At 40.9% G+C, this 24,293-nt stretch overlaps 2 protein-coding genes across 3 annotated transcripts in view; one reads left to right on the plus strand and one right to left on the minus strand.

Annotated features, from left to right (window-relative positions):
• The window catches only part of hectd3 (HECT domain containing 3), a 45,682-nt gene extending 33,365 nt beyond the window's left edge, over positions 1–12,317 (minus strand). Inside the window, exons 1-4 of the mRNA XM_072273633.1 lie at positions 12,253–12,317; positions 10,401–10,724; positions 4,743–4,903; positions 1,502–1,594 (exon numbers count right to left, since the gene is read on the minus strand). Of these exons, the coding sequence (XP_072129734.1) occupies positions 1,502–1,594; positions 4,743–4,903; positions 10,401–10,718 (572 nt within the window). The 5' untranslated portion in view covers positions 10,719–10,724; positions 12,253–12,317. The remainder of the gene's footprint in view (positions 1–1,501; positions 1,595–4,742; positions 4,904–10,400; positions 10,725–12,252) is intronic.
• A 78-nt stretch (positions 12,318–12,395) lies between these two features.
• The window catches only part of urod (uroporphyrinogen decarboxylase), a 59,353-nt gene continuing 47,455 nt past the window's right edge, over positions 12,396–24,293 (plus strand). For both annotated transcript variants that reach the window (XR_011887983.1, XM_072273635.1), the window contains exon 1: positions 12,396–12,501. Coding sequence is in view for 1 of the 2 variants with exons in the window: in XM_072273635.1 (XP_072129736.1) it covers positions 12,479–12,501 (23 nt within the window). In the remaining variant the exon portion in view is untranslated. The remainder of the gene's footprint in view (positions 12,502–24,293) is intronic.

Genomic DNA, 24,293 nt, shown 5'->3' on the forward strand with positions numbered 1-24,293 from the left:
GGAATGAAAACACCAACTAATCTCCCTCCTAAGCCAGAAGGAGGACAGATGAACATGGCCCATGATTGAAAAATGCTGGTGGATGTCAATGAACAACTCGCCTTTCCATCAGAAATTGCTACCGCCAGCCTTAGGCCAGACTTGGTTTTCTGTTTCAATTCATTACAAATCTTCTGCATCGTGGAACTAAAGTCCCGTGGGAGGATTCAATGGCTGAAGCATATTAGCATAAGAGGCTATGCTATGCAAACCTAGCAGCTAAAGTTCAACGATGGGGCTGGAAAACCAAAGCTTGTCCTGTGGAAGTGTGTTGTAGCGGATTTATTGCCACGTCACCATCAAGTTGCTGAAAGAGCTAGGGAATCCATGGTCAGACTCTACGGCAACCATCAGAGCCACACCGGAGGCAGCAGAAAGAAGCAGTCACCGGCTTTGGTTCAGGTGAAAAGACCACTCCTGGGCTCCAAGACATAGCACGCTGGAACGCCAGAAGTGATTGTCGAGCCCTTCAGATATTTAGTGAGCTGATCAATGAAACATCGAGGGAGGAGGCTGCCCACTTGAAAAGCCCTGCGTGTCAACCGAGTGCCACTCCCAACATCAGGCAGTCTCGAGCAAGTGCTCACAACCCTTTGGCACAAGGGATATTAACATCTTATCCTGCATTTTTAGAATCCGGGGAGGCTAACAAACTTGGAAGCCAGCTCATCCTTTTGTTTTGAAACAGTGCAGCATTACCAGTAAAATGAAGGAAAGTTAAGTAATAAAAGTAAAGAAGCTAGAGAAGAATTTTGTTGGATGAACTTCATTCAAAGAACTTAAAACTTCTTTTATAGCATGAACAATCTGGATACAATGCACCTGGCAACGCTGTCACCAACAAGGATAATTTTGTGTTTATTCATCTGGTCTGACTCAGGGTAATACGTCTGAAATCTGAGCAGGCCTAATGAAAGCAATCAAAGCAGCTCTGTGGAAACAGCATGGCATGTCATTAGATTGCAAGCAGCACCATATGCACCCACAGTTAATGAACCCTCAACTGCACTGGAAGGGATTTAATTTTCATTGTGGAAAAGTCATGGACTCTTTTTTTCACAAATAGCACCATCTTATTTTCCATGGAATTGCACAGCTAGAACCTGCATACGCATGTATCCACCCACGTCCTAAAGATGTGTTGGTGGATTAAATGACTCCTACATGGCCCATTAGTGTAGGCAATCAGCAAAAGAATCAAAGTCAAAGGGCTAACGATGAAGAATGAGTTTCAAAGTCCCAGGGAAAAAAAGGAAAGGTGGCACTAATGTGACTGTTCCACAAGGAGCCCGAATATTCTCAAAACAATAAATAATAATGGGAAACATTCTGATATTTCTGATTAGATGGTGAAATTTAACAGGTGTGTCATGGCTTAAATCTGCATTTTAACACACTACACTACAAAATATTTAATTACAGCTTAGCAGGAGACAAGCAAACACACTGGACACAATCCCACCTTAGTTTCTGCACTGCCGCATCATCCCTCGCAGCCACCTTCGGCTTTGCCCCCAGGTGTAAAGAATATTGTGCATCAACCACCTGCTCCCATCTAAACCAGAGAACAAAAATATCTACATTGGAATGATTGTATAAAACTATCACAGGTCATCAAGAAATAGTTTGTGGATTTTGATTTATATGGAAGGCACGTTTAACACTCCAGAAGTAATCATTTTACAAATAGTTATTAGTTTTTAAGAACTTAAAAAAATACAAAGGCTTTCAGTTGAGCAGAGCTATAGAAGAAACTGTATTAATATGCCCTCAAAATGGAGTTTGTGGATCATACCAAAGGGCTGGGAAAGAAAATGGCCAAAAGGATGGTCAAACAGTGAAGCCTTAAGCAAAATATAGTCCTCACTGGGAATGAAAATTAACCCAAAGCACCACACGTGTCAGTGGCTCTCTACGGAAGCTGGGGTCTGTATGAGACCATCTCAGACAAAAACATCTAGAGTTTATTGAAAAAACTGGCATATCCCCAGAAAGGACTTCATTGAGTTTGGGAGGCAAGGACTACTTACATTATCTCAACAAACAAGAGATAGGAACTGTGTTACCCAGGCTGATCAATGATATCAAAGGTGGTATCACTTATGTATACACTGCTATAAACTTAACACAAAGGCCAACAAGACTACAGAGTATGTAGGTGGAGGTACTTAAAAAAAATTAGTTGGGTGAGGTAACATGAAATGGAATCAGTATGCAAGATAGAGGAAAATGCCAAGTATTTTAGAAGTATATTAGGTTAAGTAGATTAACAGAGAAAGAGCAGGGCACAAAAGGGATCAAAGTGACGAATGCATCAGTGAGGTCTTAAAGGACTCATGTCAAAAGTACAATGCAGTTGGACTACTCAAAGAGGGAGACTGTGGAATTCAGAACACAGGATACATTGAATGTAGTACAGCACAGCAACAGGACCTCCAGCTTATGTCTGTGCTGACCATGATGCCATTTTAAATTAATTCCATCCGCCCACACACGATCTATATCCTTCAATCCCTGTCTGTTCATGCACCTTTTCAAATGTATCTTAAATGTCAATATCGTATCTACTTCCACTCCATCTACTGGCAGCACATTCGAGGGAAAAACTGCTCTCCGTGTAAAAAAGCTTGCTTAGGATCTCCTTTAAACTTTCTTCCTCTTATATTAAAGGAATGCCCTCTAGTCTTTGACATTTCTATCATGATTAAAAGGCTCTATCTCATAATTTAATATACTTCTATCAGGTCATTCCTCTGCCTCCAATGCTCCAGAGAAAATAATCTAAATCTATCCAAGCTCTCCTTGTAGCTAATGTTCTCAAATCCATCCAACATCCTGGCAAACGTTTTCTGCACCCTCTCCAAAGCATCCACATTGCTCCTGTAATGCAGGGAACAGAAATGCACACAGTACTCTTAATGTGTCCTAATCAAAGCTGCAATGTGACTTGCCAACCTTTAAACTCTATGCCCTAGTTGATCAAGGCAAGTATACTGTATGCCTTCTTCATAACCTTGTGTTTTTATCTTCAGTTTCAGGCTGCTATGGACCTTCATCACTCTGCATATCAAAGCTCCCAAAGGCCTATTTACTATCTTCTTACTTTACTAACTACAGAAGTGCAAAATGACCAAAGAATAGAAAATACGGTACGTTTAGTGAAAAAAAAGGCACTGGGGAAACCAGGTAATTAAAGGCTGTTGGGTAGTAGTGAAATTAATGGAAAACAATTAGATGGACAGAACTAATCTACTCCTGGAGAGGCAGGGATTGATCAGGAATAATTAGCACAGCTTTGCTATGGGAATACCCTGCCTACATGGCTTTTTAAATGAATTGTCAAAAGAGCACAGCACAGCTGATGGAGTCTACATGGAGTTCAGCAAGGCCTTTAACAAGGTCCCACATGAGAGATGGGTACAAAAGTTAAGAAAATATGTAATTCAGAGAGACGTGAAAAATTAGATCTGAAATTAACTTGATGGCAGGCAACAAAGGATGATAGTAAGGAACAGACACAAAAATCTGCAGATGTTAGAAATCCCAGCAACACACAAAATGCTGGAGGAACTCAGCCACCCAGACAGCATCTATAAAAAAAAGTAATCAGTTGATGTTTCGGGCCAAGACCCTTCATCAGGACCTGATAAAAGCAAGTATAGTGTATGCTTTCTTTATAACCTCGTCCTGATGAAGGGTCTTAACCCGAAACGTTGAATGTTTACTCTTTTCCATAGATGCTGCCTGGGCTGCTGCGTTCCTCCAGCATTTTGGGTGTGACAGTAAGGGGTTGGCTTTTGTGATTGGAAGCCTGTAATCAGTGGTGGGACCCTTACTGTTCAATACATTAACAATTAGGATGTGAACGTAGGAGGTGTGATTAGTAAATTTGTAGCTGGCAAGGAGATTAATGGTTGAGTATACTGAGGAGGATAATCTTGTTTCAAAACAAAAAACAGCAAATAAAACAGAAACGGATTTATCTATCCACAATCTGAGAGAGTGAGGTGGGCTCCATTGATAGTTTCCTCATACAAGATAGAAAGCTCTGGATTCTGAATGTGATTATTTGGCTAATTATGTAACCAACAGTTCCACTGTCACATCCTCTCCACCACAGCTACTAGTTATTTCCATCTCCATTGCCTCTATACAACAGATGTGTTATCATATCCTTCATTTAAGCCTCAGTCACTTCCAAGCCTGAAAAATGTTACTTGATCAAAAACGTTAACACTGTTTTCCAATTATTCCAATGTTTAACTGAAAAATTCAGCTAATATCTTTGCTGCTCATATCCCCTTCCCAAATCCTGTGCTCCTAGACCTATAACAGTCCTTGCCTTTAAATTAATTCATGGACTTCCCTCACTTATCCACCACACCAAAAGAAATCTCAACTGCATTCCCTTTTAGGAATTCCCTCCCCTTGGACTGAAGACTTCCAGTCATAGCTCATCTACCAAGTCCCACATACTGGAATTACCCTTTGAATATTGTTGCTCATGTAGCTTCCTCTCTTTTTTAAGTTTGTGAAGACTAATTCTTTCCCCTCTCTGAACATAAGAGTTGTTGTTCCAGAATTCATTTCTATTTGATTTTATCGAGGTAGCTTGGGATAGTTGAATGCAAGTCATTGATACATTCCCCATCATGTATAAACCATTATGTTTGCAATTAATGTTAAATAATATTTCAGTTGACCTTGTACACGGCCTGTAGTCATAGCCAAAAAGCTGCTGCTGTTTCTGAAGCCGTTCAGGTGTTTCTACTGGCACAAGTCTTTCACCACCTTCGGGCTGCTTACACAGAAGAATCCAGCCTTCTTTACTCTGACAGCTGCTGTTATATTCCTGTATTTGCTCCTGTAGTATCATTGAGACAATTGATTAATATTCATGAACAGATTACTCTTTGAAAGTATAATTATGGATTATTTGAGACTGGGAGATGTGAATAGCTATGATAAACTTTTTTTGTAACTTTGACACTCTAAGTTCAAAATTATCAAACTACATATATGTACTGTACTACCTTGAGATTTTTTCCCGCATTCACCAGAAAACAAAGAAATACAATAGAATCAATGAAAAAATGCTACAAAGACTGAGACAACCAACGAGCAAAAGAAGATAATGTGCAAATAAAAATAAATAGGTAAATAAATAATATTGAGAACAAGAGTTGTAGAGTCCTTGAAAGTGAGTCCATTTGTTATGTCTTTCCCGATTTGGATTGTTATTTTATTTCTAATTACTGGATCTCACTGCTTCCTTGTAGGTTAACAGCTGTTGTTGATTGCTCATTGTCACATGGTTAAGCAATTAGCTTTCATCATCAAGTCGGGCACTTTATATCTTTGTACACCAGTTAGTATTTAGAAGTTTTAGAATGTATGTCTAGTGCACATTCTGGAGTAGAGGGTGGCGGTAATGCACCATTAAGCTGGATGCCAACTGCCGTAAAACAAGATACAGACAGACAGACAGACAGACAGTATTTAGAAGTAGTGAAGAAGGGTTGACAAAGATTGATATTTCTGGAAATGTAGATGAATTAAACAGTCAGGTGACTTCAGCAATTATCATGGCAGCAGAAGGATCTATACCTAGGAGTAAAAATAGGATGAATAGAAAACTGGTACCATGGTGGACAGAGGAATGTTGTCAGGCTGTAAAAAACAGAAATAGAGCATTCAGGCTAGTTAAAAGAACCCATAATATGCAGCATTGGTTCAATATAAGAAAGCACAGGCAGTGGTGAGAGCTATAGGTCAAGCTAAAAGGGCAAGTTGGAGGAGTTTTTGCAACAAGGTAGGAAGAACAACACCTGTGGGAGAGATATGGGGAATGATTAAGAGGATGGGAGGAGATAGAAGGGAATGGGAATATCCAGTAATGATATCTGAGGAGGAAACTGCAGTCTCCAGTAGGGATAAGGCTGAGGTCATGGCCAAGTCATTTGTACTGATACACAGTTCAGAAAATTTGTCTGAAGAAGGGAGAAGAAGGGAGAAGAAGAAGGGAAAGAATAATGAGCCAACACACAGGTGTGTTAAGCAGGAGGGAAGGAACAGATTATATAATTGATCATCCATTTACATTAGCAGAAATGGTGAGAGCAATAAAGAGATCGAGACCAACCTCCCCAGGGAAAGATCTGATATGCTCTGTGATGCTAAAAAATCTAGGAGAAGGAGCGCTCTTGAAGTTGCTGCATTTTTATAACAGAGTGTGGGAGGAGGGAAGATTACCAAGTGCATGGAAAGAAGCAGTAGTAATTCCAATAAGGAAGCCTGGCAAGGATCTGTCAAAACCCACTAGCTACAGACCAATTGCATTAACATCAAGTATATGTAAGATAATGGAAAGGATGATAACAGAAAGGTTATCATATGAGCTTGAGAAAAGGGGAATGCTGGCAAGTTATCAGAGTGGTTTTAGAGAGGGAAAGAATTCCATGGACTCAGTGGTAATGTTAGAGACTGAAATAAGGAAGGCCCAGGCAAATAGAGAGTCAGTAGTGGCTGTGTTCTTTGACATTGAAAAAGCCTATGATATGATGTGGAAGGAAGGATTATTAATTAAACTGCACAAGATGGGGGTTGGTGGGAGAGTTTTTAATTGGATTAAAGATTTTTTGTTTGGTAGAAAAATTCAAGTTCGGATTGGATCAGAATTATCAAAACAGTACATAGTGGAAAATGGCACACCTCAAGGTACTGTTACTTTTCATCATTATGATCAATGATGTCTTCACAAAGCTACCAGTGGATATAGGTAGGTCACTGTTTGCGGATGATGGGGCCTTGTGGAAAAGAGGCAGGAACATGGACCATATAATCAGGAAACTACAAGAAGCAATTGATGAAGTGGTGGAGTGGGGTTATGATTGGGGATGTAGGTTTTCAGTAGACAAAACTCAATCTGTATTTTTTACCAGGAAAAGGGTTGAGGTAGGGAAGAAGTTAAGGATGTACGGGGTTGAATTAGAAAGGGTTGCATCATTTAAATTTCTGGGAGTTATATTTCATTCACGATTAACATGGGCAGACCATATCAGGAAAGTTGAGGAGAAATGTAAAAAAGTAATAAATGTGATGAGATGTTTGACTGGTAGGGAATGGGGAGCAAGTTGTTCAGCTTTGAAGAGAATGTATGTGGCTTTAGTAAGATCTGTATTGGATTATGGAAATATAGTATATGGATCAGCAGCTAGGTCTCTTATAAGGAAACTGGATGCGATTCAGGCTCAGGCCTTGAGAGTGTGCAGTGGGGCTTTTAAAACGTCACCAGTGTCAGCCCTACAGGTAGAAATGGGAATAATGCCTTTGGAACTAAGAAGGATGCAACTGATGGCAAACTACTGGGCTAACTTGCAGGGGCACAATGATTCTCACCCTACTGAAGGAGTGTTGCAGGAGTGCTGGGAAAATGGGAGGTTTCAGAGGGATACCTTTAGTCAGGTAGGGAATGATATCGCGAAAGAATGTGGAGTATTTGATCTGAGGATAAGTCCTTCAGTAGTTTATCCGGTTGTAGCTCTAAGGAAGCTTGTATGGCCTGACATAGACTGGCATTTGTTAGAGGTAAAAAGGAAAGAAAGATATAAAACAGATTTGGTAAATGCATTTAACTGTCATGTGATGGAAAAGTATAGTGATTATACTCACATTTATACGGATGGTGCGAAGGAACCTGAAACAGGAGTGACAGGGTTTGGGGTGGTAATACCAGCAAAAGAAATTGGAATCAGCAGAAGAACATCTAATAAGTTAGGGGTGTTTACAGTGGAGATGCTGGTAGTGTTGGTTGCGTTGCAATGGGTGCAGAAAGCCAGACAAGCCAAAGCATTGATATGTTCAGATTCATCCTCAGTTCTAGCAAGTTTAAGGTCTTTTCACTCAAACAGTCGGCAAGATGTACTTTATGAAGTCCTTCAGTTAGTTACAAGAATTGCAAATCAGGGAGGTCAGGTAAAATTTCTATGGGTTCCAGCACATGTAGGGGTGAAGGGGAATGAGAGGGTGGATGAGTTGGCAAAGAGGGTGTTAAAGAAAGAAAATGTGGAAATGCACATTAGTATCAGTAAAGCAGAGGTTAAGTGTGTAATCTGGGAAAAAGTCAACCGAATGTGGCAAGAAAGATGGGACAGGGAGGGGAAAGGGAGGCATTTATATCAAATACAAAAGAGTGTTGCAGTTACTAGGGTAGGTAATGGAAACAGAAGAGAGGAAATTGTGTGGACTAGGTTAAGGCTGGGCCATTGTGCATTAAACAAAACATTGAAAATGACAGGGAAACACCAGACAGGATTGTGTGCGGAATGTCAGGAAGAGGAGTCAATAGAACATGTAGTTTTGTGTTGCAGGAAGTATGGGATACAGAGAGAGATGATGAGAAATAAATTAAGGGAGTTGGGGATGCAGGAATTCACATTAAAAGGGTTGCTGGGCATGGGTGAGAGAGCACATCTGGGTATTTTTAGCGTTTTTAAGGGGTACAGGGGTTTTTTTATAGAATATGACGAATAAACAGGAATAGGATACTAGGATGGTCAAAGATGGGAGGGTGAAGTGTAGGTGGTGTGTGTGTGTGTGTGTACGCGCGCGTTTGGGTGAAGGAATTTAGAATGTATGTCTAGTGCACATTCTGGAGCAGAGGGTGGTGGTAATGCACCATTAAGCTGGATGCCAACCGCCGTAAAACAAGGTACAGACAGACAGTATTTAGAAGTGAAGATGGGTTGTGCAGTTAAGATTTTTGTGGCTATCTGGGCACGCTGGGGTGGAGGGAAATGAAATTGTGGATAGCATTGCAAAGTCTTCCTTACAGAGCAGGTAAGTAGAAATTAGAGTTCCCCTAGGCAGAGCAGAATTGAGAAGTAGGATTAAACAAGGTATAGAGAAGAAGTGGCAGGAGGATTGGAAAAATGAATTAAGGGGCAGGCATTATTTTTCTAGTCACCCACTAGTTAAAAAAAGTTTCAGACTGTTACCTTTTAAGTCATAGAGATATGGTGAAATTAACAAGACTTATGTTGGGGCATTGTGGGTTAAACCATTATTTAAAGATAATAGGAAAACATCCTACTTGATTATGTGACTCTGGTAGTCCAGAGATAGTTCAGCATATTTTGCTGAGCTGTAATCAATACAAAATTGAAAGCAGCATATTGTCCAAGAGGCTATCTGGCTTAAATTTATTTTGGTTTTCTATTAAATCTTTGGCCATCAAGAGAATCAACATCTGATTGAAGAGTTTATTATTCAGTTTATACGCGAGACTAGGTTATATTTGAGAATTTGAGTTCCTTGAAGTTCTATAATTAATTATACATTCTGTGGAGTAATATGCCTAGATGCATCTAAACAGCTGGAAATAGAAGTAGTTAGAAGCCAAAGGAATTTTAATCAATATTTGAATTTGCCTTTTGTTAGAATGCTGAGAACTGCTGTCTTTTTACACTGGCAACTTGTGTACTACATTGCACTGGTGGATAATAAAACCACCAACTATGGAAAATGGAAATCTCTTGAGCAAGGGTGGAATTAGTTCATATTTGAGGTGAGTAAAGTTATCTGTGCTGGTTCAGGAGCCCAGTGGTTGAAGGGTAATAACAGTTTCTGAATCTGATGTTAAGGGATGTAAGCTTCCTATACCTCCCTCCTGATGGCAGCAGCGAGAAGAAAGAATAGCCTGGAATGTGGGGGTCCTTGATGATACATTCATCAAAGGCCTCAGCATAATTGGAAGAATCGTTGCAAGTAAAGGTCTCAAGTCATGCCTTCCTAACCAAACATGAACTGGCATTTTGGGCTGTTAGGATAAGCTATTTGGTTCATAAAGAATGATGATGAAGATAAGCAACTCTAAAACACATTTAAAGTGTGTTGCAGCTGCAGTTCTGACTTCAGTACTTGATCATATTGCTTCTTACTGAATTCCACAAACACACAGGTTAGCATACTTATTCTGAATGGTTTACTGTAGAACAGAGCATCATATTAAAATGGAAACAATGATTATTTTTATTGGTTACGTAGTGTGTAGTTAAGCATTGAAGTGGTTTGTAGGGTAAGAGAGGTGGAAATACAGCACCAACATTATGCTTTACTAAAAGCCTATCAAGTCTGTGGCACTGAAGCACACAACAGAACTATTCTTTATCAAATGTTTTGTTGCTCAATCCTGTGTACTGTTTTTAAACACAAATCAACAAAATCTCACAATTGAAATGTAAACTCTGAAGAAATGCACAATAAGAAAAAAATAGCTCCAACATATTCATAGAATCATATTAAACAATTAACAAATTATAAACCAACCAATATAAAAAATAGCAAACTGGAAGAAAACTCACCTGATTCAACTTCACCCAGAGACCATGGCTATTGCAGTATTCCTCACCTGTGGCTTTGATACAAGTTCCTCTCTTTAACTCAATATCAAAGAGTTTCTTGCGTTGAGACTGGGAGGCTAATTGCCAAACTGAAACAACGTACTGTGATCGGCCAAGTGCTGCACTAGAGAAGGTCAAGTCCTTCCAAAACTTGTACAGGACCTCTCTGGGTACATAACACAGAGCCTCTGGCAAAGGCTTGCTGTTCTTGAAGCAATCAATACATTCAATGAGAAACCTGATCCTTCCCAAAATGCAGCGTGGATTTTCAGGATTCATTGCAGTCTAAATTGAAAGAGTTAAAATTATCATTATTTATGATAACTATTTATACGAGTTCAATTTCAACTACATAAAGGATAGGAAGGGCCATCAGTGACTTCTGAGCAACTTTTGAATTCAATTACTTCTTTCCCAACTATTCAGTCTTTCAGAGGATCCTAATAACATCCTTCACTTACTCTTATTTGTATTTAGTACTGAGCAAAAGTCGAAGGCACCCTAGATTGTTTTTTACAAAGATGAGAAAATCTGCAGACGCTGGAAATCAAAGCAACACACACAAAATGCTGGAAAAACTCAGCAGGCCAGGCAGCATCTATGGGGGAAAAATGCAGTCAACATTTTGGGCCGAGACCCTTCGGCAGGACTGGAGGAAAAAAAGATGAGTTGATTTAAAAGGTGGGGGGAGGGAGAGAGATACACAAAGTGATAGGTGAAACTGGGAGGAGGGAGGGTGAAGCAAAGAGCTGGGAAGTTGACTGGTGAAAGAGATACAGGGCTAGAGAAGTGTTGGGGGTGATTGAAATTATCCCCTCTGGTTCAAGAGCCCAATGGTTGAGGGGTAATAACCGTTCCTGAACCTGATGGAGTGGGACTTAAAGCTTCAGTACCTCCTTCCTGATGGCAGCAGCAAGAAAAGTGCATAGCCTGAATGATGGAGACCCTTGATGACAGGTACTGCTTTCCTGCAACAGTATTCCATGAAGATGTACTCAGTGGTGGGGAGTGCTTTACCCATGACGGACTGGGCTGTATCTACTACTTTTTGTAAACTTTTCCATTCAAGACCCTTGGAAAAGAAATGGAGCAGAGTTGGGCAAAGTTAAGAAAATTTAAAAAGTGTAATCTTTGTACAGCACAAACCTGAAGTTCTACAGGGCCAAACGCAAAATCTAGACTGTGATCAGTCTAGTGCAGTTTCAAAAACATGCAAGGAAAAAATATGAAATGGATGACAAAAGTAGTTTCTTTTTGACAAATACACAAACTAGATACAGTAAATGGAACGATTAAGACTAAACAGAATTTTCAAAGAGTTAACAGAAATTATTCTGATTATCAGTACAGGACCAACACAGAGCGATAATAGTTTCTTTTAAACACCCAAGATAGACATAAAGGCTCAGGAAATTGTAGAATTTTTTAATGAGTCAGAGGGACGAAATCACGCAATCCACGCAATGTATAGTTAGAGCTCAGAATTCGAGTAGAGGAAGGCCAGGGCTCCAATGGTACTGCACAGTCCTTTACAGTATATACATTCCACATCAGGGATACAATGATTTTAAACTGCACACTAAATGCTGGAGGAACTCAGCAGGAATCTCTTCCGTGCAATGAGTTTTAATACGTGTTATTCTCCAAAATTTGATATTTAATGGAATTCCATAATAATCCAAGTCCTCAACTGGCCATTATACAACGAACGAGTGATCAGCTGTTTTTCCATTTTATGAACTACCTCCACAGTTATCATTCCCACTGACAGCTCCGCTCCCCGCCTGCTCAATGCTGCGTTAACCTCACTTACTTCACACCCTGCCTGCTCAGACGCCGGAGACCATCCCCTCGCTTCGCTTTCCGCTCCGGGAGCGAGCACGTGACCGCCGCCGCTCGCGGACTGGGTGATGCTAATCACGTGCGGGTCGTCACCGACCCCTGGGAACTGATTGGCCGAATACGTCACGTGGTGCGGAGTTCCCTGTCAACATGGCAGTGCCCAGCGGGGACTAGCGGTGGACGCAGAAGCCGTAGATATGGAGTGCGGGGATCTCTGCAGGTAGGGGTAACTTTATACCGAAGTAGTTGTTTGGGATAGGAACGGCGTCATCAGACGTGTGGCCTTGCAGTGGGCAACGAGCAGGGTGGCCTGCAGTAGTGCCCCGGGCGAGAACCATGTTTTAAATCAAACCAAACACGGGGAAATCTGCAGATGTTGGAATTTCAAGCAACACACATAAAAGTTGCTGGTGAACGCAGCAGGCCAGGCAGCATCTCTAGGAAGAGGTCCTCTACCTCTTCCTAGGGACGCTGGCTGGCCTGCTGCGTTCACCGACAACTTTTATGTGTGTTGTTTTAAATCAACCGCCGGTCAGTATCAACTCGGCAGCTCCTTGCGATCCGAAGTTGCTGGTCACTCTCAGCCAACATCCCGAATCGTTCAGCAATTGTGTTCTTATTCTAGTTGAACAGTGATGATTTTTTTTTCAGTTCCCTGTCCGCAACTTCAAAAGAAGCTCTCTGATTAGAATTGAAGTCCCTTCTGTGTCTTTTAATAGCAAGTTTTCAACTTGTGAGAAGTAACAAAGGATATTAAATTCATGGTTTGTCATATCTAGTGCTTACTTATATGTATATAATGATTGAGTTATTGGAGTTGTGTAATCAGAGTCCGCGTTGTGTGTTGAGAACTCTGTTACTATTTGATACTATTGGAATTTGTTTATTATTGTCATATGCAACGTACAGTGAAAAACGTGTCTTGCATACAGATCTAATCATTGAGGTAGTACGAAGTAAAACAATAAGAGTGCAAAATAAAGTGCAACATTTACGAAGAAAGTGCAGGTAGACAATAAGGTGCAAGATCATAACGAGGTAGATTACGAAGGAAGAAGTCATTTTATGGTACAAGAGAACCATTCAATAGTCTTATAACAGTGGTGTAGTAACTGACCTTGAACCTGATGATGTGTGCTGTTTGGATTTTGAATCTCTTGCCTGTTGCAAGAGGGGAGAAGAGAAAATGTTAATGTTGGGAATATAATTCTGCAGCAAAAAAAGTTTATATTTTATAATTGAATGCAATAGAATTTTTACAGGAGGTCATTGAATCCCCACTACCACCTTGTAAATCAACCTGGTTAATCTTATTCCCTAGCTCTTTAAATTATTTTTTTTCTCTGTGGTATATAATTCCCTTGAAAAACCTGTTTCTGATTCTTTTTCCACCATTCTTGCTGGCAGTGAGTTTTTTATTAAAGGGAATTTTCCTTGCACCGCCTTCCACTAAATTTTGTCCATTACTTTGAATCTTTGTCCTTTGATCCTTGCAGCACATGTAGCAAGAACAACTTTACACTATCCACTTGATCAAAACCTGTCAGGATCTTGCAGACCACTATTAAATCTCCTCTAAGTCTTCCTTGATTTTAGGGAAACTGTTCTAATTTCTCCAGTGAAACTCTTCATTCTAACACCTTTCTACTAAATCTTTTCCTACATTGTCTACATCTTGGACATGTCCTAAAAATGACATCAGCCAATGGATGGCGAAGAAAGTGTTTGGCACAGTGACATTCATCATTTACAGCATTGAATACAGGAGTTGGGACGTTATGTTGCAGTTTGAAGGATATTGGTGAAGCTGCAGCAAGATTATTTTGTTCAATGGTTAGTTACCTAAGCTGAAAAGAGTGCGAAGAAGATTGAGATTGTTGGTAGAACATGTGGGTATGAGTTAAAAAGAGAGATTAGGCAGACTAGGCCTTTGTTCCTGGTATATAGGAGACAGGGAGCTGACCTTGATGTGTATAAATTCATGAGGGCCATAGAGAGGGTGAATACACAGAGACTTTCTACCCAAGGAAAAGTAATCAACAAACTCAAAGTACATTTATTAAAGTATGTATACTGGATACAACCTTGAGATTCATCTCCTTACAGGCAGCCACAACACAAGGAAATCCAATAGAACCATTTTTTAAAAATTAAGACCTTTTAAACACCCAATGTGCAGAGAAAAATGAATCGCGCAAGCAAAAGTGAGTCCACCATGAAGCCAGTCATAGGCCATAGTTGCAGGCCACAGCCTTAGTTCAGTGCAGAGGCGCATAAACCTCACAAAGCAATAAGATGAACGTAGCCCTGACACCATAACCTTTTCAATCCGGCCTGGTGCTAGAATCTGCCAAACAGCAGGTCGATCCTCTCTCTCGGATCCGGGCCCTACTACTTCAATACATTCTCAGGCCTGGGACCTGTGTCCTTGAATCAGCCCATACCTGACTTATACAATTCAGCCTAATGCTTAAGTCGGTTAAACTTCCACTTGTTCTCTGCTCTCAGGCCCAGGCCCCACTACCTCAGTTCAGCTCACACACGCCACGACGCAACCATCCTGCACCTTCAATAATTCAGTACCCACCGCAAAAATGCCAGGTTGTGCAGGCAGTTCAGAAGCTCAACTCCAAAAGGGAAATTACAGGCTATTGATTGTGTTGATAATTTTCAGGAAAAAGTGTGATTAATAAAGTAATTTTTTTTTTCTGCCAGCAAGTTGTCGCCATGCTTCACAGTGCTGTGTTAAACCAGAGTTGTTAAAACAACAACCAGAAGGCGTAGCTTTAAGGTGAAGAGAATACATTAAAAAGACCCAAGGGATTGCTTCTACCCACCTAGGCTGGTGTATAGATGGAACAAGCTGCCAGAGGAACTAGTGGAGGCAATTACAGTAACAACATTTAAAAGATATTTGAGCAGGTACAGGGATAGAAGTTTAAATGAAAACAGGCCACGTGGGCAAATTGAGTTAGCTTAGAGAGGTGTCTTGGTCAGCCTGGACAAATTGGTCTGAAGGGTCTGGTTCTGTGCTGTATGTCTTTGACATTCTTCCTTTCTCAAATGTGGAGATCATATTTAGATTTAATCCTCCAATTGTGGCCTTACCAGAGGCTTATAAAGTTTTAACATGATCTCTCTGCTCAATGGTTTTGCTTCCTACTTATTCTGCATTATGTCTAAGCTGCACATCATGGTGCCTTATACAAAGGCCAGAACATGAATGATTGATTTCTTCGATATTTATTTGCAAAAGTTTCACCATATTCAGAGTTATCAGTCAATTAGCTTAATAAAGAAACAGATCATTTCATGAAGTAAGAGCAGAAGTCATATGTGCTCCTATACTTAATCCCACCTTTGTATCAAGAAAAAATAAGTGAAGGTTTAATTTGATTTTACACTCATTGGAGCTACATGCTGGTGTTAACTATCTTGAGGAGTAGTGCCATGCATATATTAATAATGGCAGTTTCTCTGGAGCAGATGTTTGAGTGCAGCTATGTGGTCTCTGGGTGTTCTTCCAGTTATTACCCTCCCCAGTCCACTTCCCAGAATCTTGATTCTTCAGTTAACCAGCTTGCAACATGCTTTTTATCTGGAACAAAGGGCGTCGTCATTTCTATCAGCATTGTACCAGCTGACAATTTTGGTAGACACAATCAGATTGATCTAAGCTGTATGCTCCGCAGTTTTTCAGTTTTACTTTACCCATCTCAGTCAATAAAAAAAAAATTCCAGAGCTTTTTTTCTTTTTCCTGCCTATCACTGTCTTTTGGGTTCAGTGGACTGTAGGAAATTATTCTCTGATTAATTAACATTGATCTATAAGAAGGTGGATGTAAAGAAAAGTTATGACCAACTTAATAGAAGATATTGGTGAGACAGCACTTTGAGTATTGTGCAGAGTTCTGATCACCCTTATTCGGGATGACATTATTAAACTGGAAAGAATGCTTGCCCTAGGAGTGGGCATCCTGCAAAGATCACACCAAGAGCACAGCGTACAATGCTGAAGGAGGTGAAGAAGAACCCAAGGGTATTAGCAAAAGACCTACAGAAATCTCTAGAACTTGCTAAAGGCTTTGTTCATGTATCCATCATGAGAAAAACACTGAACACGAGTGGTGTTCATGGAAGGACACCAGGGAGGAAACCACTGCTCTCCAAAAAAAAATTTCTCCATGTCTCAAGTTTGTAAAAGACCCCTTGGATCTTCTACAATGCTTCTGGGACAATGTTCTGTGAACAGATGAGACAAAATCATGAGGAGAAGGAGGAGATTATAGATAGTAGCTACAGGGAGGTAGTTACGCCAAAGGAGCAGAGGACAGGAAATTGGGTCACTGTTAGGCGAGGGAAGAGGAAAGGGCAGGCAGAGCAGGGTTCCCCTGTGGCCATTCCCCTCAACAACAAGTATACCACATTGGATACTGTTGGGGGGGATGACTTACCTAGGACAAGCTGCAGTAACCGGATCTCTGGCACTGAGTCTGGCTATGCAGTGCAGAAGGGAGGGTGGAAAAAGAGGAGAGCGGTAGTGATAGGGGACTCGATAGTTAGAGGTACAGATAGGAGGTTCTGTGGTCGTGACAGAGAATCCAGGATGGTTTGTTGTCTCCCGGGTGCCAGGGTCAAGGATGTCTCTGATCGATTGCATGACATTCTGAAGTGGGAGGGTGATCAGCCAGATGTCGTGGTGCACATCGGTACCAATGACATAGCAAGGAAGAGTGAGGCGGTCCTGGAGAGTGAGTATAGAGAGCTTGGTAGGAAGTTGAAAAGCAGGACCTCAAGGGTGGTAATCTCAGGATTGCTACCTGTGCTACGTGCCAGTGAGGGTAGGAATAAGATGCTCTGGAGGATGAACAAATGGCTGAGGAACTGGTGTAGGGGGCAGGGTTTCAGATTTCAGGATCATTGGGACCTCTTCTGGGGCAGGTGGGACCTGTACAAGAGAGATGGGTTACACTTGAATTACAGGGGGACCAATATCCTTTCAGGGAGGTTTGTTAGTGCTATTGGGGAGGCTTTAAACTAGATTTGCAGGAGGATGGGAACCAGAGTGCCAGAGCTGACAGTGTGGCTGGGGTGAAAATAAATGATGTTAAAAGTTCAAGCAAATCTGCTAATAGAAGGGTTGTGAGTGGTGGTAAAAATCTTCTGAGGTGTATATATTTCAATGCTAGGAGTATTGCGGGGAAGGCGGATGAGTTGAGGGCGTGGATTGACACGTGGAATTATGACCTTATAGCAATTAGTGAAACTTGGCTACAGGAGGGGCAGGACTGGCAGCTTAATATTCCAGGGTTCCGATGTTTCAGATATGATCAAGGCAGAGAAATGAAAGGTGGGGGAGTAGCATTGCTTGTTAGGGAAAATATTACAGCAGTGCTCAGGCAGGACAGATGAGAGGGCTTGTCTACTGAGTCCTTATGGGTGGAGCTGAGAAACAGGAAAGGTATGGCCACATTAGTGGGATTGTATTACAGACCACCCAATAGTCAACGAGACTTGGAAGGGCAAATCTGCAGAGAGGTAGCAGGCAACTGCAGGAAACATGAAGTTGTGGTGGTAGGGGATATTAATTTTCCATATATTGATTTGGACTCCCATACTGTTAGGGGTCTAGATGGCTTAGAGTTTGTAAAATGTGTTCAGGAAAGTTTTCTAAATAAATATATAGAGGGACCAACTAGAGGGGATGCAATATTGGATCTCCTGTTAGGAAACAAGTTAGGACAAGTGACGGAAGTCTGTGTAGGGGAGCACTTTGGTTCCAGTGATCATAACACCATTAGTTTCAATTTGACCATGGACAAGGATAGATCTGGTCCTAGGGTTGAGGTCCTGAACTGGAAAAAGGCCAAATTTGAAGAGATGAGAAAGGATCTAAAAAGCGTGGATTGGGACAGGTTGTCCTCTGGCAAAGATGCGATCAGTAGGTGGGAAGCCTTCAAAGGAGAAATTTTGAGAGTGCAGAGTTTGTATGTTTCTGTCAGGATTAAAGGCAAAGTGAATAGGAATAAGGAACCTTGGTTCTCAAGGGATATTGCAACTCTGATAAAGAAGAAGAGGGAGTTGTATGAAATGTATAGGAAACAGGGAGTAAATCAGGTGCTTGAGGAGTATAAGAAGTGCAAGAAAATACTTAAGAAAGAAATCAGGAGGGCTAAAAGAAGACATGAGGTTGCCTTGGCAGTCAAAGTGAGGGATAATCCAAAGAGCTTTTACAGGTATATTAAGAGCAAAAGGACTGTAAGGGATAAAATTGGTCCTCTTGAAGATCAGAGTGGTCGGCTATGTGCGGAACCAAAGGAAATGGGGGAGATCTTAAATAGGTTTTTTGCGTCTGTATTTACTAAGGAAACTGGCATGAAGTCTATGGAATTAAGGGAATCAAGTAGTGAGATCATGGAAACTGTACAGATTGAAAGGGAGGAGGTGCTTGCTGTCTTGAGGAAAATTAAAGTGGATAAATTCCCAGGACCTGACAGGGTGTTCCCTTGGACCTTGAAGGAGACTAGTGTTGAAATTGCGGGGGGCCCTGGCAGAAATATTTAAAATGTCGCTGTCTATGGGTGAGGTGCCAGAGGATTGGAGAGTGGCTCATGTTGTTCAGTTGTTTAAAAAAAGGATGGAAAAGTAATCCGGGAACTTATAGGCCAGTAAGTTTAACGTCAGTAGTAGGTAAGTTATTGGAGGGAGTACTAAGAGACAGAATCTACAACCATTTGGATAGACGGACTTATTAGGGAGAGTCAACATGGCTTTGTGCGTGGTAGGTCATGTTTGATCAATCTGTTGGAGTTTTTCGAGGAGGTTACCAGGAAAGTGGATGAAGGGAAGGCAGTGGATATTGTCTACATGGACTTCAGTAAGGCCTTTGACAAGGTCCCGCATGGGAGGTTAGTTAGGAAAATTCAGTCGCTAGGTATACATGGAGAGGTGGTAAATTGGATTAGACGTTGGCTCAATGGAAGAAGCCAAAGAGTGGTAGTAGAGAATTGCTTCTCTGAGTGGAGGCCTGTGACTAGTGGTGTGCCACAGGGATCAGTGCTGGGTCCATTGTTATTTGTCATCTATATCAATGATCTGGATGATAATGTGGTAAATTGGATCAGCAAATTTGCTGATGATACAAAGATTGGAGGTGTGGTAGACAGTGAGGAAGGTTTTCAGAGCCTGCAGAGGTACTTGGACCAGCTGGAAAAATGGGCTGAAAAATGGCAGATGGAGTTTAATACAGACAAGTGTGAGGTATTGCACGTTGGAAGGACAAACCAAGGTAGAACATACAGGGTTAATGGTAAGGCACTGAGGAATGCAGTAGAACAGAGGGATCTGGGAATACAGATACAAAATTCCCTAAAAGTGGCGTCACAGGTAGATAGGGTCGTAAAGAGAGCTTTTGGTACATTGGCCTTTATTAATCGAAGTATTGAGTATAAGAGCTGGAATGTTATGATGAGGTTGTATAAGGCATTGGTGAGGCCGAATCTGGAGTATTGTGTTCAGTTTTGGTCACCAAATTACAGGAAGGATATAAATAAGGTTGAAAGAGTGCAGAGAAGGTTTACAAGGATGTTGCCGGGACTTGAGAAACTCAGTTACAGAGAAAGGTTGAATAGGTTAGGACTTTATTCCCTGGAGCGTAGAAGAATGAGGGGAGATTTGATAGAGGTATATAAAATTATGATGGGTATAGATAGAGTGAATGCAAGCAGGCTTTTTCCACTGAGGCAAGGAGAGAAAGAAACCAGAGGACATGGGTTAAGGGTGAGGGGGGAAAAGTTTAAAGGGAACATTAGGGGGGGCTTCTTCACACAGAGAGTGGTGGGAGTATGGAATGAGCTGCCAGATGAGGTGGTAAATGGGGGTTCTTTTTTAACATTTAAGAATAAATTGGACAGACATGGATGGGAGGTGTATGGAGGGATATGGTCTGTGTGCAGGTCAGTGGGACTAGGCAGAAAATGGTTCGGCACAGCCAAGAAGGGCCAAAAGGCCTGTTTCTGTGCTGTAGTTTTCTATGATTTCTATGGTTTCTAAAAGTTGAACTTTTGGAAGAAATGCACATGGCTATGTTTAGCGGAAAAAGGGCACTGCACATCAACACCAAAACCTCATCTCAACTGTGAAACATGGAAGGAACATCTTGGTTTAGGGCTGTTTTGCTGCCTCAGGGACTGGACAGATTGCAATTGTTGAGCGAACAATGAATTCAAAATTGTATCAAGACATTTTACAGGGGAATATCGGGGTAACAGTCCATCATCTGAAGTTTAATAGAAGTTGGATAATGCAACAAGACATTGATCTGAAAGACAAGTAAATTAACAACAGAATGGTATAAAAAGAGAAGAAAATTTGTGTTTTGGAATGACCGAGTCAAAGTCCTGACCTTAATCCTATAAAAATGTTGTGGAAGGACCTGAAGCAAACAGTTCATGCGAGGAAGCCCACCAACATCCCAGAGCTGAAGGAGTTTTGTAAGGAGGAATGGCCTAAAATTCCTCCAAGCCTCTGTGCAGGACTGATCAACAGTTACCAGAAAGTTTTGGTTGAAGTTATGGCTGTACAAGGGGGTCACACCAGTCACTGAAAGCAAGGTTCACATACTTTTTCCAACAAATACATGTTATATTGGATCATTTTCTCATAAATAAGTGAACAAGTATAATTTTTCTTGTCTTATTTACTTAATTAGGTTCTCTTTATCTCATTTTAGGACTTACATGAAGATCTGATCACATTTAGGTCATATTTATGCAGAAATAGAGAAAATTCTACAGGGTTCACAAACTTTTTAGCGCCACTGTATGCCATTTGATTGACAATACAAGTACCTTTGATTTAATATAAGATTGAAATGAAAATCCCTGAGTTAACTGCGAATTTATTTTACTTAGTTTTGCTAAGCCATTTCAGCAGGTATTAAGATTCAACCACAAGTAGAGGGACTGGTGTTACATTTCAGCAACTCAATGAGCACGGCAGATATCCTCTTTGAAGCAGTTGGATGTTTGCATCAGTTTGATTCCTTTTATTGTTATCATTGCCAAGACTATTTCCAGTTTTTTTTTCCCCCCAAATTCAAACAAAATGAAGAATTATGGTTCAGAAAACCTATTATTCCAGCTTTGAGTCCGCAAAGTAATATTTGTGTGTAATTCATTTGCAGTATATGTGTTCTCTTTTTGCAGTGTCTGTACATTTTATGCTTTAATAAGAAGATAGCAATATAGTCACAGAAATGGGTTTTATTCAAAATCAAGCGTGGTACTGGTGGAGTGCTGCACTGTCAAAAAATATCATCTTAAAAATAAGATTATGTCCCCTGAATGAGAGTTTTTTAAAAAAAAAATCCAGAGCATTGCTTTGCAGAACAATAATTTCTGGGCAGTATTTATCCTTCAACTCAAAACACTAAAGGAAATTATCCACTTGTTACAACATGACTGTTAACTGAGAGCTTGCTGTACCCATGTAATTAAATGCATCCTTTTTAAACATTAAGATACACCCTGCACTTAAAGTACTTAATGACTGTAAAAACTTCAGACATGCTGAAAGGAAAATAAAAAAACTTCATTTTTTTTCTGCTTTTATATTTTATCCAAAGGAAGTATGTTTTGTAACTTGGTTTGAAACATTAAAGAAGTATAGAGACTATATATCTGCATGAATGGTCAAAAATAAGGTGCAACCATAGTACTCTTATAACTCAATAGACTGTTATTGGGTTACTGATTTACAATCATAATTCCATGTGCAGTTACTTGTGCACCCTGCTTCTTTGGTGGGGTTTAGTGTCTGCCCAGCTTGATAAAGTTAGTGGCCTAGATGCCTCTCCTGTTAGCTAAGGGGCAGCATGAAATAAAAGTACAGGAGAGGAAAAGTCCTATAACAACCTACGATCATACCTAAGCTCATTATAACTGAAAGGTTAGTTTGTTTCCACTTGCTAATAAATCCATTGATGTTTTTTGTCTACAATTTTTTTTACAAACATATGAACGGCAGAGCATTTTGCACTGAGCTTTGCGTTGTGTTTACTTTTACTTTGAAAACTAGAAACATTCAAGGAATTGCCTGTTGCTGACAAGAGGAACTTGATTTTAAATGTTATTGTTTTATTTTACTCTGTGAAAAATTGTTTCTGGATTTAACCCAAGAAGTGTAAATGCAAAACAAGTTGAAGGTCAAATCCACACTAATTTCTGTCTGTAGTTGCCAGCCATACTAGGCTCTATTTGCCTCCTAGGTTGAATGCAATTGATTTATAAATAATTAAAAAGAGCATTTTAGCTTGAAAGTTACCTTGCAAACACTTAATGTATTTGTCTGTAATTCCTTTGAAGGCCATCACTCAGTGAGAGAACACTATTAGTAATGTGGATAGAGGTTAGTGGATGACAGAACGAATGTGTATTGTATCTGAGCATGGTATGGATACTAAGCTGAGTGGCAATTTGTGTTGGAAGGAAATGTAGATATGTTTCTGGGGAGGTCATGCCCTCTACTCATTGTTACCCTCAGGAAGAATTAGATTAGATTATGAGGACAGTCAGTCCTCGTTTATTGTAATTTAGAAAGGCATGCATAAAAATTGATACAATGTTCCTCTAGTATGATATCACAGAAACACAAGACAGACCAAGACTAAAACTGACAAAAACCACGTAATTATAACATATAGTTACAACAGTACAAAGCAATACCGTAATTTGATAAGAGCAGACCATGGGCATGGTAAAAGAAAGTCTCAAAGTCCCGATAGCCTCAACATCTCATGCAGATGGTAGAAGGGAGAAACTCTTCCTGCCATGAGCTTTCAGCGCCGCAAACTTGCCGATGCAGCATCCCGGAAGCACCCGACCACAGTCCGACTCTGAGTCTGTCTGAAAATTTCGAGCTTCCGACCAGCCCTCCAGCACCGAGTACCATCTCTGCCGAGGGCTTCGACCCCGCCCCGGCTGCCGAGCAACAGGCAAAGCCGAGGACTCGGGGCCTTCCCCTCCGGAGATTTCGGATCACACAGTAGCAGCAGCAGCGAAACAGGCATTTCAGAAGTTTCACCAGATGTTCCTCCGTGCTCTCATGTCTGCCTCCATCAAATCAGGATTGTGCACGGCACCCTACTTGACAGATAACAGATATCATCACCAGAGAGGCCGCACGTGCTGCGTCATGCCGCCATCTTCTCCTCCTCCTTTCCCAGGTACTCTAGCCTGAAGGCACACACTCAGCAATTTGAGAACAGCTTCTTCCCCTCTGCTACCTGATTTCTAAATGGGCATTGAACCCATGAACACTACCTTTTTCTTTTTGCTCTATTTTTTGATATAACTATTTAATATACATGTGTATACTTTTTTACTTTTTTCTATATTGTATTGTAATGTGATATTTTACACAGAAGATTTAGAGAGCTTGATCAAATGTGATGAAGAATATTTTAATGGAGAGTTGATTTTGTTATTAGTATTGATAAAATTATTCCAGTTTAAGATGGCGCTACTGAAGATGTGCAACGGCTTACTGGTAAATCATAAGGCAAGAGAATCGACTAAAAACATTATTTATAATATCTTTCATAAAGCAAATTGTGGTGAACTATTGCCACATACAGTGAGGAGGCTGGTCTAGGGGATAAGCTGTGCTGGGGCATTGTGAGCTGCAACTTGTTTGAGCCGGGGTTGCCGACTGAGTTGGTGATATCGCTGCATGAGGTGGAGTGAGTGATTTGGAGAGGAATCAACGTGGAATTTTCGATGCCTGGCCACCTAACCCAGGTGCAAGGTTGGATCGCTCCAAGTGCAGAGCCGAATTGGTGAGATTGTGAACGGCTTCGGGCGGAGCGGCCCAGGCATATCGGAGCACCTGGATTCAGGTCCTAGACTGTGGCACTACCTGGTGCTTGGACAATTTAAATATCAGCCCAGGTAGACTGGAATTCTGAGTGTCTGGTATGGAGGCAAGGGTCGGGCTGATTTTGCTCGCTCTCTC

Source organism: Mobula birostris, chromosome 12 (assembly GCF_030028105.1).
Source record: "Mobula birostris isolate sMobBir1 chromosome 12, sMobBir1.hap1, whole genome shotgun sequence".
NCBI classification, from domain to species: Eukaryota; Metazoa; Chordata; class Chondrichthyes; order Myliobatiformes; family Myliobatidae; genus Mobula; species Mobula birostris.